A 20,473-nucleotide genomic window follows, 5' to 3' on the forward strand; every position below is an offset into this window, starting at 1 on the left:
GTTTTCTATTAAGGGCAAATAACAAATACTTTAGGTTTTTAGCATACAGTGAGCTGCATGGTGGACCCTAAAAAGATACGGCTTAAAGCCAGGAAACTGTGAATGTTACCTTATTTGCAAAAAGGATCTTTGAGATGTAATGGATCTTGAGATAGGGAAACCACTCTGAACCATCCAAGCGGGGTCTAAATTAATGACCAGAGTCCTTATAAAAGAAATACATGGGAGGAAACAGGTAGAAGAGGAGGAAGCACTGTGACTACAGAGACAGAGGTTGGAGAGATGCAGCCATGAATCAGGCAATGCTGACAGCCACCAAAAGCTGGACAAGGCAAAAAAAATGGATTGTTCTCTGGAACCCCTGTGGGGAGTGTGGCCCTGTTAACACCTTGACTTTGGACTTCTGACCTCCACAATGTGACAGAATCAGTTTCTATCATCTTAGCCACCCTGCTCAGCACAGCTGCCACAGGAGCCTATGTTGCAAGCTATACAATCTCAGTCACAATTCTCCAACTCTGCACAGTGGTGTGAACACAATCACAGACGATATGGACACAAATGGGCATGACTGTGTTCTAGTAAAAAATTATTTACCAAAACAGATAGCAAGATAGGGTGTAGATTGGCAACCCATGTAATAGATTCTCATCCCTGATTATTACATAAGCATATTGAAAGCAAGGATTATGTCTTATATCTTAGAATCGCTAACTGAAGAGTCTCTAACTTTAATTCCAATAGTGACCAGGCAGGTAAATTAGATGAGTGAAGTGAGATGGATGAAAAAAATGAAAGCATCATCTCAGGGGGGAAACATCTACTCAGCTCCTGGCAGTTACTGCCATGTTATTGCAAACAAAAAAAGGGGAAGGGCAAATAAATAATATCTGGGGTTCATACTTAGTCTCTGGGCCACAATCTTGTAAGTTTGCAAAACCAATGCCTGGCACAACATACAGTAAATATTTTGCTGAATGGATTACTGTATTCACAAATACCAACATTCTAACCCTAAACAATGAGAAATATTCTGAGTGTATTAATTAGGATATAAATTCAGCTGCATGTGTTAGAGACAAAAAATATTAAAGATGCAAATCATAAAAAAAAAGAGTAGACTTCTCTCTTAAGTAAAAGCTGAGCTGTCAAGGTGGCTCTGCTCCCTGAAAATGTGGCGGGGGGCGGGGAAGACCCCTTTCTCACTCTCTTTTTCCTAAGCTGGCTTTGTCTCTGTAGGACAAGATGGCATACCACCATTTGTGTGTTCCAACCTCTGGAAAAGGGAAGGAGAGAGCAGATACCTCCCTTTTGAAGATATGACCAAGAAGTTGTCCATATGATTTCTGCCCATATTCCAAGGGAAAAAAATATCCACATCCAGCTGCAAAGGAGGCTGGAGAATATAGACTATATTCTAGGCAGCCATGTACCCAGGTAATAGTTGAGAGTCCTTCTACAATGGATGAAAGGAAGAAAGGAAATTGGGAGACTACAGTAGGAGTGCAGTGAAACCAATGAAGTAATTTACTTCATGAGAGGAATATAAAAATATGGTTTAAAAACTTCAACAAATCAGAAGTCCATTTCCCAATAAGACACATTGTCCTGTCAGGACAATGCTCCTACAGCAACAACTAGAAAAGACCAAATAAATTCAAAAAATTATATTTTTAAAAATTCCACGAACTACAAAAGCAATGAAGACGATGCTAGTCTGCCCAGGCTGCCACAACAAAATACCTTAGAAGGATGGCTTAAACAACAAAAGTATTTTCTCACAGTTTTAGAGGCTGAAAGTACAAGATGAGGGTGTTACTGGTCAGGTCATGGTCAGTTTATTGGAGATTTTCCTTTCTGTCTACAGATAGCCAGCCTTTTGCTGTGTGCTCACATGGCCTTTCCTTGTGTATATTTGTGAAGAGAGAGAGAGCAAGCTCCCTGGTGTCTCTTCCTATAAGGACACTAATCTTGTCATGAAATCATCCAAGCCTAACTACCTCCCCAAAGCCCCATCTCCAGATACTACCATACTGGGGTTTAGGGTGTCAACATGAATTTTGTGGGGGATATAAACATTGATTCAGTAACAAGGACTACATGAATAAGATGCACTCACCAAGAGTGATGAACTTTCTCAGATGAGCTGTCAGTCACCAGCTGTTCTTGACTTGGAGGCACTTGCTGATCCTGCATTCAGGATGATGGTCTGGCTTGGCCAAAAGGAGAGCCTCTGTTCAGGGAGAAGATAAACCAGTAAGCCTTTAGTGATGATGTGGGCTGGAGTAACAAATTGGAGACTTGAGGAGCTCCACAGCAGAGTGAATTCTAAGTGGGGCATTGGGAAGTTAGGCTTCTAAAAACCAAAGTGAAATCTCCTACAGTTTTATATATTTGAGGAAAAAACATCAGCCAGGGGAGAGGTCTTATCTCAAGAACAGGATGGTTTCTACATAAAGATACTTGCTGTAACCTTGAGAAAGGCACTGTCTTCATCCAAAGGTGATTCTTGGGAAGGGACTAAGCTATGTTCTGTTAGCATGCAATACTGTTGGCAAGAGGAAAACTATCTCCATTTGAAAGAAGAGTCTTGGTAGTACACCCCACTAGCCCCTGCATAATGAAAGTTGGAAGATAACTTACGAAATCTTCAGAGAGCTAAAATAAAATTACTTTCAACCCACAATTACATTCAGTGATTTTTTTTTTTTTTTTTTTTTTTGCTTTTTAGGACCTTACCTGTGGCACATGGAAGTTCCCAGGCTCCCAGGCTAGGGGTCAAATCAGAGCTGCAGCTGCCCGTCTACACCACAGTTCATGGCAATACTGGATCCTTAACTAAAAATGACCTAAATACACTAAGTAAAGGTTTATGGATTGAACAACATTTCGCTTAAAGTGTTGCACTTTAAATATAGAGATACAGAGGAGTGTTGACAGTGAAAAAAACAACAGAAAATATGTCATGCAGACACTAAATAAAACAAAGGTAGTTTAACTACAGTAAAATCAAAGTAGATTTAATGCAAAAATAATTATAATTATGAAATTTCATAATTGTAAAAGGGCCAATTCAGTAGGAAGCTAATAAATTTATAATCCTAAATTTGTATGTACTCATAACAGAGCTTCAAATATTGAACAGAATTAAATGAAGCAATGGACAAATCCACACTCTTAATGAAAAACTTCAGCATACTTCATCTAATAGTTCATAAGAGAGTCTTAATAAAAAGCCTGTAAAAACATAACACAATTGACTATCTTGATCTAACTGGCTTATATAGAACAACTGCATCAAGCAATGACAGAATTTACCCTTTTTTCAAGTGCACATGGATCTTTTACCTAAATCATGAAGAAGGTCTCAAGAAATTTGAAAAAGTTAAAGTCAGTCACAGTGTGCTATCTTTTCACAATAGAATCAAGATAGAAATCAATAACAAAAATATAATTTCTTGGTAATTAAGTACTTTAACACCAATTAATTTAACACTTTAAGCCAAATGTATAAATTCCTTTAAAAAAAAACTTACTAAAACTGTCAGAATACATCAGTATCTATTAAACATATTTAACCTATTATTTAAAAATCTCAAAAAAAAATCTCCTTAAAGAAAACTCCAGGCTCACATCGTTTCACTGGTAAATTCATACATACATTTAAGGGGGGAAAAAAATCCCAAAACACGAATAATGCACAAATTATTTCAGAAAATAAAGAGAAAACTGTTTTTCTAATGCAACTTTCATTAGGGCAGTATAGCCGCAATCCCAAAATCTGACAAGGACATTAGAAGAAAGAGAAGTAACAGATCAATCTCTTATAAACACAGAGCAAAGGTCTTTAACAAAATATTAAATAATTGAATCTAGTGATATATAAATTGAATTTATTCTAAGAATTCAGGATTGGCTTAACATTTAAAAATTAACCTAACCACTGTGGAAAATAGTATGGAGGTATCTTAGAAAACTAAATATAGAACTACCATATGACCCAGCAATCCCACTCTTGGGCAAATATCCAGACAAAACTTTCCTTGAAATAGAAACATGCACCCACATGTTCACTGCAACACTATTTCACAATAGCCAAGACACAGAAACAACCTAAATGTTCATCAACAGATGAATGGATTAAGAAGAAGTGGTGTATACACACAATGGAATACTACTCAGCCATAAAAAGAAGAAAATAATGCCTTTGGCAGCAACAGGGATGGAACTAGAGACTCATACTAAGTGAAGTAAGTCAGAAAGAGAAAGACAAATACCATATGATATCACTTCCATCTGGAATCTAAAATGGAGCACAAATGAACCTTTCCACAGAAAAGAAACTCATGGACCTGGAGAATAGACTTGTGATTACAAGGGGGAGGGGGAGGGAGTGGGATGGACTGGGAATTTGGAGTTAATAGATGCAAACTATTGCCTCTGGAATGGATAACCAATGAGACCCTGCTGTATAGCACTGGGAACTATATCTAGTCACTTATGATGGAGCATGATGGAGGATAATGTGAGAAAAAGAATTTATAGATGTATGTGTGACTAGGTCACCCCACTGTACAGTAGAAAATTGACAGAACACTGTAACCAGCTATAACAAAAAAAATAAAAATCATTTAAAAAATAATAAAAATAAAAATTAACCCAATTGAATTATCATTAAAAATGGAAAAAAATTATACAAACATCTTGATAGATTCAGCAAAACAATTTGAGAAAACATTCCTCCTTCATTTATTTTACATATATGTGTGTGTGTATGGATATATATATATATCTATACACACATACATGTATATGTGTGTGTGGGGTTAAACAAAACCTTCACAAACTGGGAATAAAAGGCAACTTACCTAAACAACTTAAAAAAAGAACATTACCAAAAATAACCCCCAAACCCAACAGCAAACATCATAACCCAATGGTGAATACTGAATTGGGAATAGACAAGGATGCCAGCTCTCACTACTTATAACTAACATTTTATTGGAGGCCCTGGACACTGCAATATATTAAATACATACATGGATTTCAATGGAAGAAGAAAAATTGTCATTATTTGTGGACAGCATGCCAGAAAACCCAAAAGAATCTATAAGGTATGTGAACTAATAACTAAATCTGCAATGTTGCTGGTTAAAATTTCTTTTTTTTTTTGATTTTCAGAGCTGCACCTGCGGCATGTGGAGGTTTGGACTTGCAGCTGCCGGTCTACACCACCATAGCCACAGCAACCTGGGACCTACACCATAGCTCACATCAGCCCGGGATCCTTACACACAGAGCAAGGCCAGGGAATGAACCTGCATCCTCATGGGTTCATAACCCACTGAGCCACAACGGGAACTCCCGTAAAAGATCATTATTTAAAAATCATTTGTATTTTTTTTTGAAGGTTTGTTTTATGTATTTTTTTCTTTCCTTCTTTTTTTATTGTTATCTCCCCAATACAATTTTTTTTCTACTGTACAACATAGTGACCCAGTTATACATACATGTATACATTCTTTTTTCTACCATTATCATTCTCCATCATAAGTAAATAGACATAGCTCTCAGTGCTACACAGCAGGATCTCATTGCTAATCCATTCCAACAGCAATAGTTTGCATGCATTAACCCCAAGCTCCCAATTCTTCCCACTCCCTCCCCCTTGGCAACCACAGGACTATTCTCCAAGTCCATGATGTTCTTGTCTGTGGAAAGGTTCTTTTGTGCTGTATATTAGATTCCACATATAAGTGATATCATATGGTATTTGTCTTTCTCTTTCTGACTTACTTCACTCAGGATGAGAGTCTCATAGTTCCAACCATGTTGCTGCAAATGTCATTATTTTGTTCTTTTTATGGCTGAGTAGTATTCCATTGTATATATATACCACTTCTTCCTAATCCAATCATCTAGTGATGGACATTTGGGTTGTTTCCATGTCTTGGCTATTGTGAATAGAGCTGCAATGAACATGCAGGTGCATGTGTCTTTTTTAAGGAACATTTTTATCTGGATATATGCCCAAGAGTGGGATTGCTGGGTCATATGGTGGTTCCATGTGTATATTTCTAAGGTGCCTCCATACTCTTCTCCACAGTGGTTGTACCAGCTTACATTCCCACCAACAGTGCAGGAGGGTTCCATTTTCTCCACACCTCCTCCAGCATTTGTTATTTGTGGGCTTATTAATGATGGCCATCCTGACTGGTGTGAGGTGGTATCTCATGGTATTTTTTTTTCTTTTTTTCTTTTTTTATAATTTATTTTTTTTTCCCACTGATCAGCAAGGGGATCAAGTTATCCTTACATGTATACATTTTTCCCCCACCCTTTGTTCTGTTGCAATGTGAGTATCTAGACATAGTTCTCAATTCAAAAATCATTTGTATTTCTACATATGAATCACAAATAGAAAATTACATTTTAAACTATACTACTTATAATAGTATCAGAATGTAAACTATATAAAAATAATTCTCACAAAATAAATATCACAAAATGTTTGCAATGCCCCAACACTGAAAACTATAAACATCCTTGAGAGAAATGATATATCTAAATAAACTTAGAAATATACTTTTAATATTTGGGAAGTTCAATATTGTGAGGATGTCAACTCTTCTCAAATTAATTTAATTTAATTAATTTATTTATTTATTTTGTCTTTTTGCCATTTCTTGGGCCACTCCCGCGGCATATGGAGGTTCCCAGGCTAGGGGTCCAATTGGAGCTGTGGCCGCCAGCTTACACCAGAGCCACAGCAACGCAGGATCCGTCTGCGACCTACACCACAGCTCATGGCAACGCCGGATCGTTAACCCACTGAGCAAGGGCAGGGATCGAATCCGCAACCTCATGGTTCCTAGTCAAATTCGTTAACCACTGCGCCACGACGGGAACTCCTCAAATTAATTTTAAATTAGCACTATCCCAATCAAAATCGGAACAGGACTTTTTTTTTTTTTTGAGAAGTTGACAAGGCTGGTTCTAAAATTCATATGGAAATGCAATGGGCCAAGGATATCTAAGGCAAAGCTGAAAGATTCATTCTGAGAACAAAAGTCATTTTTTTTGAAGCTATAGTAATGAGGACGTCACAGGAGGGACATAAGGTTATATAAACAAACCAGTGACCTGGATTAGGCCTCTACATGGATGATCACCTGATTCATGACAAAGGCAACAATGCAAATGGTGAAAGAATAGTGTTTTCAGTGTTGCTGGATTAGTTGGATGTGTGAAAAATACATATATATACATATATATGCACTCCTTCCTATATACTATTACTCAAAAATTAACTCCAGATGGACTGCTAATATAACTGTGAGAATAAAGCAATAAAGCTTTTGGAGGAGACCACAGGAGGACATCATGACCTTGGAGGAGGTAGCAATTTCTTAAATAAGACATAAAGGGCACAAACATGGAGGAAAAAAATCCCCACATGCATATCTAACAAAGGGCTGATACCTAGAATACATACAGACTTTACCAATCCATAATAGTATGATAGACAACCCAAGAGGAAACTGAAAAAGAAGATCTGAAAGGACCTTTCATAGGATATCCAATTATCCTAAAACCACATGAAAAGGTCCTTCAACCTCATTAGCCATCAGGGACTTAAAAATTAAACTACAGTGAGATTATCTCTATGTAGAACAACTAAATTAAAGTCAGAAAATTCCAAGAGTTGAAGAGGATGTGTATGCAGAATTTGGAATCCTTTTTTTACTGACACACCCTTGGCATATGGAAGTTCTCAGGCTAGGGGTCAAATCAGAGCTGCATCTTCAACATACACTGCTGTCTGTGGCGATGAGGGATCCTTAACACACTTAGCAACGCCAGGGATCAAACCCACATCCTCATGGAGATTACATTGTGTTCTTAACCTGCTGAGCCACAAAGAGAACTCCTGGAATTCTTATACACTACTGAGAGGTTTGTAAACTGGTATAATGTTTTTGAATATTTTCAGGGAATACCTACCCAAACTAAAAAGGATACATACGACAAGACTTCATTTATATGAAGCACGAAGAGATAGAGCTAATCCCTGCAGTTAGAAGTCACGATGAGAATTACCCTTGTGGAGGAAGGCAAAAACACTTGACAGGAATATGAAGGAATGTTCCGAGAAGCAGGGCATCGCTGTTTCTTGATCTGCAAGCTGGTCATATAAAAGTAATCTTGTGGAAATTCATTAGGATTTACACTGATTATTATATGTATATTCGCCTCCAATATTAAGTTTAAAATAATCTAACAACTCATTTTTAGAGAGGAATTTATTTTTTTATTATTATTACTATTATTGTTATTATTATTATTTGTCTTTTTAGGGCCACACCCGTGACACATAGAGGTTCCCAGGCTAGGGGCCCAACTGGAGCTGTAGCCACTGGCCTATGCCACAGCCACAGCAACTCGGGATCTGCAACCTACACCACAGCTGGCAGCAACGCCGGATCTTTAACCCACTGAGTGAGGCCAGGGATTGAACCTACGTCCTCATGGATGCTAGTCAGATTCGTTTCTGCTGAGCCACGACAGGAACTCCCAGAGAGGAATTAGACTAGAAGGTAGAGACTAAAGAACACCACTGATTTTCACCTTATGATTAATAACATTTTAAGGAAGCTACTTTTTTAACTTACTTTATGATCTTAGCCATGAGCCACCTAGCCACCTAGTAAAACACATCTCCTAGCACAACCTAGGAAATCACTCTTGTACTGTTGTGGGAAACTGAGAGAGGGGACGTGGGGGAAAATCGTTCTTGCCAATCACAAGATTTATTTCTATAGCCTATGTTTTAGGCTCAAGTTCAGTTCTCTCTTGCTTATGGTTATGTGCTCTCTTTTTCATTACTGTTTCTAAAAGCAAATATAATTTTCACCTAAAATAGTAGAAGAAAATTGCCTACATATTCTAGGTCCTAGGAAACAGGCCCTATTTTGACAAAACGTCGGTTCCATAATTCATCTTTCACATAATTACGTAATTCAAACTCATTACCTAACAATCCCCATAATTTAACTGTATCTTTTTCTGTGTATTTGACTCCATAGCAACATGCTTTCTAGCTGCCCCCACCTTTTCTGCTTAGGTGAGATGTCTCAAAGGTTTCTCTTCATATTTTAAACTACTAAGAAAGGAAAAGGCTTTGAAGCTTTGTGAATAATAGGCACTGAGAACCTTCTAGCACAGTAATCATTCACTGGGCACTTAGGGGGCCAGGCAATGATCTGGACACTGGAACTACAATGGAATAATGGTCAGGCATGCAGGTTCTGACTTTAGGTAGACTGGGTTCAAATCCCAGCTGTGTAATTTACTGCTTGTATAAAAATGATCTATTAATACTATTATTTTTATGACTTAGTTTACTTATTTATGAAATAAAGATACTATTGATTTCTCTCTCCTGGCCTTGTTAGGAAGATTAAATATCATTTTATGTGAAAATCACTTAGAACCATCCGTGGCATATGATAAGCACTCAGGATATGCCAGCTATTATTACCAGAAAAGATGACACCTAATGAATGATTTTTGCCAAATCACCTGTTGACAAATGACAAACTTCACCACCACTGCCTGCCATGTCCTCTCCACTAGACACCCCATCCATGCTAGCAAGGAAATGAGAGACACAGGAACTGAACTAGCAACTAGGACGGTCGTAATGAAAAGTCCTTCATCCATTCCAGCTCCTACTTTTTACAAATGATGGCCCTAAAGCTCAGAGATATTGCTCCCCTCAGATTCAATCTCATACAGCTAATTAGGGAGTGAAGCTGGCTGTCCACATTCCTAAACCAGGCACTGGCTGGAGAAATCCATAAACTGGAAGATTAGCCTATTCTCTCATCTGGCTCAGATTGGATCCCACCAAAGGGGGGGAACTAAGTCACACTCCTCCTAGTTCCTTGCTGTAAATTGTCTATTTTTAGCCTCTATATATGGCCTCCTCTCTGAAGACTCACTCTAACAGACTGCTGTGGGACTTAAGGCACTTTCCATGGTGTTGCTTGGTGGTTGCCATGCCAACAGAATTTTAACAGAAATAGAGTTGTCTAGTAGATTATTCTGGTGGAAGCTTTAAAGCCAGATTATAGTTCTGAATATGAAACTTAAATGATGCAAGTGATGACTACTGGTACATAGTAGGTACACCATAACACTGCTTAAAAAAACAGAAAACATGAATCCAATTAGTTGCATTAGGGAGATGAAGAAATGTAGCAGCAGATCAATTCTTAAAATCAATCCTTACAGTCAGTGTGGAGCACGTTCACTCATAACCTCCCCGGATTTCATAATTACCTGACACTTGGTGTGTGAAACGATTTATTTGATTCCAAAGGACTGCTTCTGATCTTCAGGCCACTTATGAGCTCTGCAACCTAGGGGGGCTCTTATTGCACACACACCTTGTTGCAGAAGTGGAGAATGTAACATCAATCTGACCTGGGTTCTATTTGCAGGACCTTATTCACTTCTGAGAATGCCTGTGTTCAGTCCTTCTAAGGTTGATTTTTGGTAAATGTAATCATATTTAATAAAACACGTTTGAATTCTAGAACTAATATTTGAATCCAGCCTAAAACGCTAGAGCTTGGACTCTTAATTACACTGATGTGATGACTCATTTGCCCTCCCACCCCCAAAAAATCTAAGATAATTACTGAGATACAGTTAAAATAAAATCGAGATTGAAATGAATAAATTCTGAGAATAGAAACACCCTAAAGAGTCAAGAAAATTCATTTAAGAAAAACTGCAGATTAACAAAACCTCTCCTGTTTTTTTGGCAAGAAAACCCAATAGTAACTTTTATCCTGGTTTCATATTTCAACAGACTAGTACTATCACAATAGAGGGTTTTTAAAAAAAAGCTGAGTCATCATTGTCTTCAGAAAGAAAGAAAGAATCCTCTCTTTAGGGTAAATCTGTTGCAGGGACGGTGCACCTCGGAAATGGGGGTGCCAGTGATGGGGGTCTTGTTGCTTTATTTGTTCACAATCCATACACTTTTCTAGATGTAGTTCTGCCACTTGGTACCACGACACTCAGCTAGGAAGGCAAGGTTAGACTCTCCTGGCTAGTTATTTTGGGATGTTAGGATAAGGAGGTCCTAACATGTATAGCCGGATCTTCCAGCTGGCAGATTTTCAAAGATGCCCAGCCATGCTTCATCCTCATGCACACTCCCCCGCTCCCCAACAACTGTGAACTGGAAAAAACAAAAACAAAAACAAAAAACCTGTCAGGGCCTGAAGAAAGAGCAGCGCCTCAAAGGCTGGCACGCTTCCCCCTCCCTCCCCCAAGGAGCGATCCCAGCACCTCTCCCAGTGATGTCAGTGGAATCCTGAGCCTGATCCCCCTCCATGGCAGGGGGAGGGCGGACGGTGCTCTCTGCAGCTGGACAGAGGCAGGGGTGTCCTTCGCGGGGACATTACGACCCGGCACCCCCGGGACCCCCGAAGCGTTCGCTCTCTCAGCGCGCAGGGTCCCGCCAGGCGCGCATACCGCCCCCGCTGGCCCGCGCCATGCTCCGCCCTGAACGGCACTCTTCCCGGAGCGGGGGTGCGCGGGGGGTGGGAGGGGGCCCCGCTCAGCCTGATTTACGGCTCTGCTGAAAACCGCTTAGCTCCCGCAGCAGTAGCACCGTCGCGGCAGCAGCGGCAGCAGCTGCAGCAACAAGTCGGGTAAGTGGGCTTCTGCGCCCGCGGCCCGGCCCAGGGGGCGCGGCGGAGGGGTCCGGACGGGCTGAGCAGGAGGTCCAGTTTCCGCACCACGGCGGCGAGTTGGGCATCTCGGCCCCCGCCTGCAGGAACTCGTGTGCGCACGTATCCACTCTGGCACTGGCGGGCTGGAACGCAGCGGAGCGGGGGCGGGGAGAGCCGGGACCCCGGAGTCAGGATCATTGCCAGCCCGCCCTGCACCGGCAGAGGAGATGAAGGCATGTCTGCCAACCCTGCGGACTGGGGCTTCCGCTGGGCCCCTGAAAGCTTGCGCTCCCAGAGCGCGTGACTATCCATTTCCCTAGCGAGGGATGCCACCCCCATCCATTGCTCCCTAGAATCCTGAGTTACCCTTCCTTCACTTTTGGCCTGCCTTTAGGGCCAGGACTGGCATCCTGTCTCCAGAAAACACGCGGTTAAACAGCCCGGTGTAGCACAGGAAGAGGTTTCCCTTTTAGGGGGCCAGAAGGGTTATTAACCTGGAAGGTTTGCCGACCTGTGTGGGATCCATTGGTACCTCTGCTTTTGAAGAGACTGAAGACCCAATAACAACACTATCAGCCTAGACCAATGGCTCCCTTTTTTGGAGCCCAGTGCCTGTTATCACTAAGTAGAAACCATTCCTGGAGGTAATAGGTATGGGCTGTTTGTAAAACTGGGTTGCTAGCGGTCATCTCCTAGCTAGGGCTAAGAGAATAAATTGCTGCAAGGAAATAAGAATTTACCGTTATTAAGAGTTATGCTGATAACCACCTGGTTCAAACTTCGGCCATCTCTAGAGGTTGTCCTGTTAAAACAGGATCAGAGACTAGATCCATCCAGAACACTCTATTTTAATAAAATCTTGTCTGTCGCCCCACTTAGGTCAAATGGTATTTGACAGATTGGGTTCCCAAATTTCAGTAAATCCTAAGTATGCAGGGACATAGTTATTATGGTAACACCCCTGATTGAAATCATCACAGCAATCATTAAAAAGCAACATTAAGAGCAAAAATCTCAGGTTGAAAAATTTTCAGCTGATTATCTCCTTAATGCCATTGCACCTAGCTGGAGTAGCATCTTTTCTATACTGGAGAAAAGATCACTGAACTTGCTCTCTTGACAATTCCTGTGAGTTTTTCTCACTTTTTTGTATTCATGTTTATCAGGGTCATCAGTAAAGTAGGGCATGGTCTTGCAGTTAGTATACTAAATTCAGGAGGGCAGGGAACTTGAATTCCACTTTGGAATCTGACACTTTCCATTTGGCCTTGGATTAATTACATTACCTCCTTGTTCCAGTTTTCTTATCTGTGAAAAGGGAATGTCATCCACCTTTTTTTATCCTAGGCAGGGGTTGGCAGACTTTTTCTGTAAAGGCCAAGTAGTAAGTAGTTTTGGCTTAGCCTTTGGAGCGTCTGTCTCAGCTACCAACCTCTATCGTTTTGTGCAGAAGCAGCAATAGGCAATATGGAAATGAGCGGATGTGGCTGGATTTGACCCATGGGTTGTAGGTTTTAATTTTAACATAATTATTATATGCAAAAGTCATTTGGATTTTAAAAGTGTCTGTCCTCATGGAAATGATCAGCAACAATCATTTAAGTAGCGTTTTTTAAAAAGACATGCAAACTACCTGTTTTATTTTCCCCTGCCCAGGGCTTGTAGAGTAATGCAACAGAAGGCTTTTGAGGAAAGCAGGTACCCCTGGCAGGAGTCCTTTGAGAATGTCGCCGTGTGCCTGCCATTCCGCTGCCCAAGGTGTGGGGACCATACCAGATTTAGAAGCCTGTCCTCATTGAGGGCCCATCTGGAATTTAGTCACAGCTACCAGGAAAGAACTCTCTTGACAAAATGCAGCATTTTTCCTTCCATCAAAGACACAGACCTAGTCACTTCCTCAGAACCCCTGAAACAGGGAAAATTGCAAAGCTGTGGCAACATAGTGAAGCAGAGACCTAGCTATGTTAACTTATATAGCATTTCGCATGAGCACTCCAAGGACAGGAAGCCATTTGAGGTGGTGGCAGAGAGGCCTGTGTCCTACGTGCAGACCTACACTGCGGTGGACCTGCGTGCAGACTCACTGGATGGGCCAAGGTCCAGCCCCGGACTTCCCACCTCAGACACCAAAGCAGCTTTTGAGGCACATGTCAGAGAAAAGTTCAGTCGGATGGTTGAGGCCGTGGATAGGACCATTGAGAAGAGAATCGATAAACTCACCAAAGAGCTGGCCCAGAAAACTGCTGAACTATTGGAAGTTCGGGCGGCCTTTGTGCAACTGACTCAGAAGAAGCAGGAAGTTCAGAGACGGGAGCGGGCCCTGAATAGACAGGTGGATGTGGCTGTGGAGATGATCGCAGCACTGAGGCAGCGCCTGACGGAATCTGAGGAGGAGCTTCTTAGGAAAGAAGAGTAAGTGGCATTGAAACAGGATGCTAACCACTTTGTTTTAGGCACCCTCCCACCCCTCATTCCCCAAATTACACTTGAATGTTAAAGAAGGTGTGGTTTTACTTGCAGGTACTTTGGCTGCATCTCTTGTTGATATAGTTGAAGGTAGGAGGCACAAGGCTTTGAATTCTGTTTGCCCTCTCTGCTGTGGTCTCTAGCTCAGCAACATGAAAGTCGAAATGTTGAATTCCTTCTCACCTCAGAAACTGTAAACTACAATAATGTTTTTAGAGAGAGGAGCAGTGCAGTCTGCCCTTGGTGGGATCCATTTTGGGGAGGAATTGAATGGGAAGGCAGAAAGGGCGTGCTGGGGGACACTTTTCATCTTGTTGACAGTCTGCATGTAATAAAATCAAGTACATGAGATGCTGTCTTAAGTATAGAAATATGCTCTAAATACAAATAATATTGGCTTCTTTGCCATTCTGGATTACTTGTCCATGTTAATTAAAGTTGATGGCTGAGAATCTATTCAATTATTATTTGGAAGAAGCCAAACAGTAGGAAGCCTAGAGGAAGCTTCTGAGCTTGCCATTCTTTTTTTTTTAATTTATAGTTGATTTGCTATGTTGTGCTAATTTCTGCTGTATAGCAGAGTGACCCAGTCATACATATATATATACATTCTTTTTCTCATGAGGTTGCCATTCTTTTATGATTTGTTTCAGAATTTTCTTTTTGTAAAATAGTAGACTAAGTCATGCCTGCTTGCAAAGAGTTGACACTGGTTTTCACAAGTTATAGGTGATCAGAAAAGTTATTATTTTAACAATTATCATACTTGGAAAAGTACTTCTTTATCAATCAGTATGGATTCAACCCAAACTAGAAAAGTGTGTGTAACAATACAGTGTTATTTCCCAAATGCAGAATGTTGGATTTAATTTTAAATGGAGGTTCAGGATTCATAGAATCAAAAGACAGAAAAATTGACTAAAAACAGTCTAAAAGAAAGGGTTTCAAATAATTTGAGTTTTCTTATAGAGATTGACATAATTTCATGCTTTCTTTGCCCTCTGGCACTCTTTTTGTCTTGTGTTGTCTCTTAAAGTGTAGTAACTAAAGCTTCCTTCATTTGGTAAGAGCGTGAGAAACTCTATATATTAAAAAGATCACCACTTGCTATTACTAAATGCTTTACCATTTACCTATAGGGGAAGCCTGCTCTGCTCAACTAGATCTTTTTTTAATCATGTAGTGAGGATGGATTTGAATTAGCTACTGATTTACTTAGCTCCTAGGGAAATGATCTCTATTGAAAAATGTTTCTCTTGGCTGCTGGTGTTTCCTGGTGGGAAGTTAGTGCCTTAACCAGCTAGAGCCATGGGGGTGGCTAACACTGCACCACTAGAAAAAAAAAGGCAGATGGGGTTGCTCTCTGTGCAGAGAAAAGCCTAGAGTTAAAGTAGTGATATTTCAGACAGAACACTATAAACCAACTATAATGGAAAAAATAAAAATCATTTAAAAAATTTAGTGATATTTCTGTTTGATTCAAGAGCAGTGAATTTAAAAGACAACCAAGTTAATTGTGTGCATTTACTTATATGTCCTACTTTATTAATTACTCAAGTAATAATGGACATGGGATTTGGGGTGGTGGTTGCCTGGAGTAAGGGACAACAGTATGATGGCAGGGAGGATCTTATGGTTAGATTCAGGTTATTGTCAAGGATCTTTTACTTTGGGTGGTGTGTTCAAGGGTGCTTTATTATTAAAAATTATTGTTTAGGAGTTCTCTTGTGGCATAGTGGGTTAAAGGTCTAGCGCTGTCACTGCAGCAGCTTGGGTTGCTGCTGTGGTGCAGGTTCCGTCTCTGGCCTGGGAACTTCCACATGCCACAGGTGTGGCCAAAACAAAACAGAACTAGTTAACTAACTTAAGCAAAAGTGAACCATGCATGGATCAGTAGTGATAATGTTATAGTTAATGCAGTGCTGTTATCTGAGGATCAACTGAAAAACTAAACATACTTGTCAAAAAACAAAAACATTTAACAGGGTCAAAACGGTATGTGTTGAAAGTCCTCACTCCTCTCCAGGCATCCTCCCCACCCCCCCATCCTCTAGAGACAGCCACTATTTAGTTCAGTGAATGTCCTTCTGGACCTTTCCTGTATGCATACAATTATATATATTCTATATGCACATATAGAGTTACTATGTTTTCCCAAGTGGAGTCATGACACATACTTTCTAATCAATTTGCTATTGATGAGTACATGGTTTTGTTCCATTTTCCTTGTATTAATAATAATGTCTCAGTTAACATCCTTATACATATGTCTTCGTTCATGTTCTTGGGTGTATACCTGAGGGTAAATTATGAGTTAATTTTTAATATGACATTTTTGGACTACTGGAGGAAAAAAAGCAATGACATTTTTAAAAAAAAAAAAACAACACTTTAAATGAAAATTCAGTGAAACTGCCTTAGACTTTAAAACATAAAATAAGGTCATTATTTTTTTAAGCCTTCATTTGGCCTGTCCCATTAGTTTCTGTATTCAAGCCTCAAATAATCACTCTTTCTGTACATAAAATAGGACTGAAAGAGTCTTCTTTCCAGGAAGAACAGTGGAGCTCTTGGTCTGAGAGAGCAACTGTGTATAGCCCCCGCCCCCCCCCCACCTCAGTATGAGCAGAGTGGGCCAGCTGCCCATCTATCACACCGTTGAAACCAGGGTGGTTTGACCAGGTCTGCCTGGCTGGGTCATGCCCCTTCCCTCCTCACCACTCCCTCACAGTGCTGTGCCTTCCACCAAAGAGGTGACCTTTTGGATGTGAAAGACCCGCCTTGGCCAATGAATGCTCCTGGAGCTGTGCTCCCTTGTTAAACTCCTCCACATGCGCTCTGAAGGCCCATATGTGAGGAAAGGTAAATTGTTACAGTCCCATTTGAAATGGACTTAAACTTTGGGGACCCTTTAAGACACAGACGGTAGATTTTTTTTTTTTTAAAGCTAACTTGTTTTTGTTTTTGTTTTTGTTTTGTTTTGTTTTGGCTAGGCCCACAGCATGTGAAAGTTCCCCAGCCAGAGATCGAACTCAAGCCACCGCAGTGACAACACTGAATCTTTAACTGCTAGGCCACCAGGGAACTCTCAGATGTCTAATACTTGACATTCATGTGAGGCTCTCTTGCTTATGGATTTTCCCTTCAACTTTAAAATCCTTTTTTCATACTGCAATAAAAAACCTGAGGGCTGATTCTGCCCAGAGGCTGAATACACTTGGAATATAGAAGTTTTATGTATATGTGCTCTGTAACAGAAGAGCTTGTTGGAATTGGCAGTATTGAGTACTTTTGTGTTGTTTCATTGTACCTCCAACAGAGAGGTGTATCAATGTTTCTGTAGTGCAAATTCAAGAAAAAAAAAAAAAAAAAAAAGCTGTCCATTGACTTCATAAAGCCTGTGCAAGTTGAAATGTCCTGTGGAAACAGGTACTTTATATTTACTTATTCAAGAGTATACAGGTACTGTCCTTACTTATTCAAGAGTATTCAGTAGGGTAGCACTGCTCATTATCAGGTAAATCAATCCTGGCCAACTTTGCAGTAAGGTATCGCTTAGCAAGAAAGGATGGATGTGGATCAGAGCAGATTCTTTCTTTCTTTCTTTTTTTTTTTTAATTACTCAAATGAATTTATCACATCTGTAGTTGTATAATGATCATCACAATCCAGTTTCACAGGATTTCCATCCCATAACCCAAGCACATCCCCCACCCCCCAAACTGTCTGGAGACCATAAGTTTTTCAACGTCTGTGAGTCAGCATCTGTTCTGCAAAGAAGTTCAGTCTGTCCTTTTTTCAGATTCCACATGTCAGTGAAAGCATTGGATGTTGGTGTCTCATTGTATGGCTGACTTCACTTAGCATGATAATTTCTAGGTCCATCCATGTTGCTAAAAATGCTGGTGGCTGAGTTGGTCACCTGGCATTTGGGGAACTCAGTGTGATAGCAGTGATCCTAAGTTTACTTCTACACACATCTGCTAGTAAGGTTGGAGAGCCCTGACTGAGCACCTGTGGTGTGCCTGGCCCTGGGCTAGGTGTGTGTGGAGGACATAGAAAAATCAAGAGTTTTTGGTCTTTTTCCGTAAGGAGCTTACATTCTACATGGGAAGAATAAAACATACCCATGTTCAAACTCAGAGTAGTTTGAACAAGTTCTTAAATACAAGCCATGGTTTCAAGGTGATGGACGTTAAAGCATGGGTTTTTACATGTGGCCACACTGAAGGAGTGAGGAGGAAGGATGGGATCTGCATTGGTAGCTGGAAGACAGTGACGCTGAAGGACATCAGTTGTGATCGGATGATCATTAGAGACGACCCCTGAGGAGCTGTGTTGTTTTAGTTCTGGAAGGAACCCACCTCCAGTTTACAGATGTGGAAAATAAGACCCAGAAGAGTGCAGTGACAAGGACAGAAATTTAGTAGCAAAGCTGAAAGTGGAAGCCAGATGCCCTGTTTCTCTGCTGAGTGCTTTTTTCCATTAATTCACTATGCCTCGGCCCGATTTTTGAACATTTGACATTTGCCCAAAGCATTAAGACTTAGGTAATAGCAAATTTGGCCCATTTTGGAAGGGGCTTGCTTCTCTGCTCTGCTGAGAGGACTGCCATGGTGACATCATTTATTTTTCTGATGAGATTAAAGGAAATATCAGCTGGTACCAACAGTGTTGGGAAATGAGGAAATGGTGGCCTCATCAGTATAGTTATAATATTAAACTCCCTGAAGCCCAAGGCTTCTAACTTCCAAAGAGGGCTTTTAACTTGACTCTCTGGATGTCTGAGCCCCATCAGGGTAAAGTATGTGCACTGCCAGCCTTCGATGGCAGCAAGGGTACTTTTATGACAGGTGTGATCTTGCCTTCTTCCTTCTTCATCTGCCCTGTTCCCAGCCTGGAGCCAGTCAGAAGACAAAGCTGTATTGAGTGCTTGCTGAGTGCTAGGTTCTGTTCTAGGTTCTGGTCATATAGTGGTAACCACATGAGTTCACTTCCAGCTTCAGGACAGGAACAGATCAGCAGGTAAACTGGACACTGAACATCATTAGGGGTAGGTTAAAGAGACATCTTGAGCCAAGAATGTCCATTTAAGTGTCTATCCAGAGCTGGCCGTGGAATGCTGACCTTTAAAAGGCAAGTTTGACTTGGTAACTTGCTTTGCACAACTAAACTCTCTTGCTACTTAATAACAAACTTGCCAACTTGCTTTGCACAACTAAACTCTCTTGCTACTTAATAACATCTTTCCTATTTTTTTTTTTTTGTCTTTTTCTGGGGCCGTACTCTCGGCATAAGGAGGTTCCCAGGCTAGGGGTCTAATTGGAGCTGAAGCTGCCAGCCTATGCCAGAGCCACAGCAACATGGGATCCAGGCCACATCTGTGACCTACACCACAGCTCACGGCAACGCCAGATCCTTAACCCACTGAGCGAGGCCAGGGATCAAACCTTCAGCCTCATGTCTCCTAGTCGGATTTGTTAACCACTGAGCCACAGTGGGAACTCCATCTTTCCCATTTTTGATCAGCTAAAGCAGTGAGTGGACAACTTGGTCTCCAGGCTGATCCATAGCTAGGAAGCAGGCCCAGAAAAATCATGTTAGATACAGAGTTCAGTGGACAGGGAGGTGCCTGTTTGCTCTACATTTATATCAATAGGTCCTCTCTGTCCAGGCTGTGTACCACACAGATTTACAGACTAATGTAGGAAAAACTGGATGTCAAACATGTTATCTGGTAAAATTTGGAGACCCCTACCAAATTTTCTGTTTGTCTCTTTCATGTCCATCTCTCCCTCCCCCAACTCTCTTTTCTATCTGGACCGAGGGGCTTAGAATGTGGTGTTGATCCATTTAGAACCAATAAGAATAATTTGACTTTCTCATTAGAGTTCTTTCTTTCTTTCTTTCTTTCCTTCCTTCCTTCCTTCCCTCCGTCCTTCCTTCCTTCCTTTCTTCTTTTTAGGGTCATACCTGTGGCATATGGAAGTTTCCAGGGTAGGGATTGAATCGGAGCTGCAGCTTCAGGCCTATACCACAGCCATAGCAATGTGGGATCTGAGCTGCATCTGTGACCTATACCACAGCTTGTGGCAATGCCAGATCCTTAACCCACTAGGTGAGGCCAGGGATCAAGCCCACATCCTCATGGATACTAGTGAGTTCTCAATCCACTGAGCCACAATGGGAACTCCTAGAGTTACTTTTTAAGTTCTTTTTTTTTTTGTCTTTTTTGTTGTTGTTGTTGTTGTTGTTGT

The 20,473-nt window shown here is 40.8% G+C and overlaps 1 protein-coding gene across 3 annotated transcripts in view; it reads left to right on the forward strand.

Moving 5' to 3' along the window:
* Positions 1-11,531: 11,531 nt before the first annotated feature.
* The window catches only part of ZNF365 (zinc finger protein 365), a 30,837-nt gene continuing 21,895 nt past the window's right edge, over positions 11,532-20,473 (forward strand). Inside the window, exons 1-2 of one of the 3 annotated variants that reach the window (XM_047761632.1) lie at positions 11,532-11,729; positions 13,407-14,162. In XM_047761632.1, coding sequence (XP_047617588.1) covers positions 13,420-14,162 — 743 coding nt within the window. In that variant the 5' untranslated portion in view covers positions 11,532-11,729; positions 13,407-13,419. The remainder of the gene's footprint in view (positions 11,730-13,406; positions 14,163-20,473) is intronic. The other 2 variants (XM_047761633.1, XM_047761631.1) reach the window with 2 other exon arrangements.

Source organism: Phacochoerus africanus, chromosome 15 (genome assembly GCF_016906955.1).
Source record: "Phacochoerus africanus isolate WHEZ1 chromosome 15, ROS_Pafr_v1, whole genome shotgun sequence".
Classification (NCBI taxonomy): Eukaryota; Metazoa; Chordata; class Mammalia; order Artiodactyla; family Suidae; genus Phacochoerus; species Phacochoerus africanus.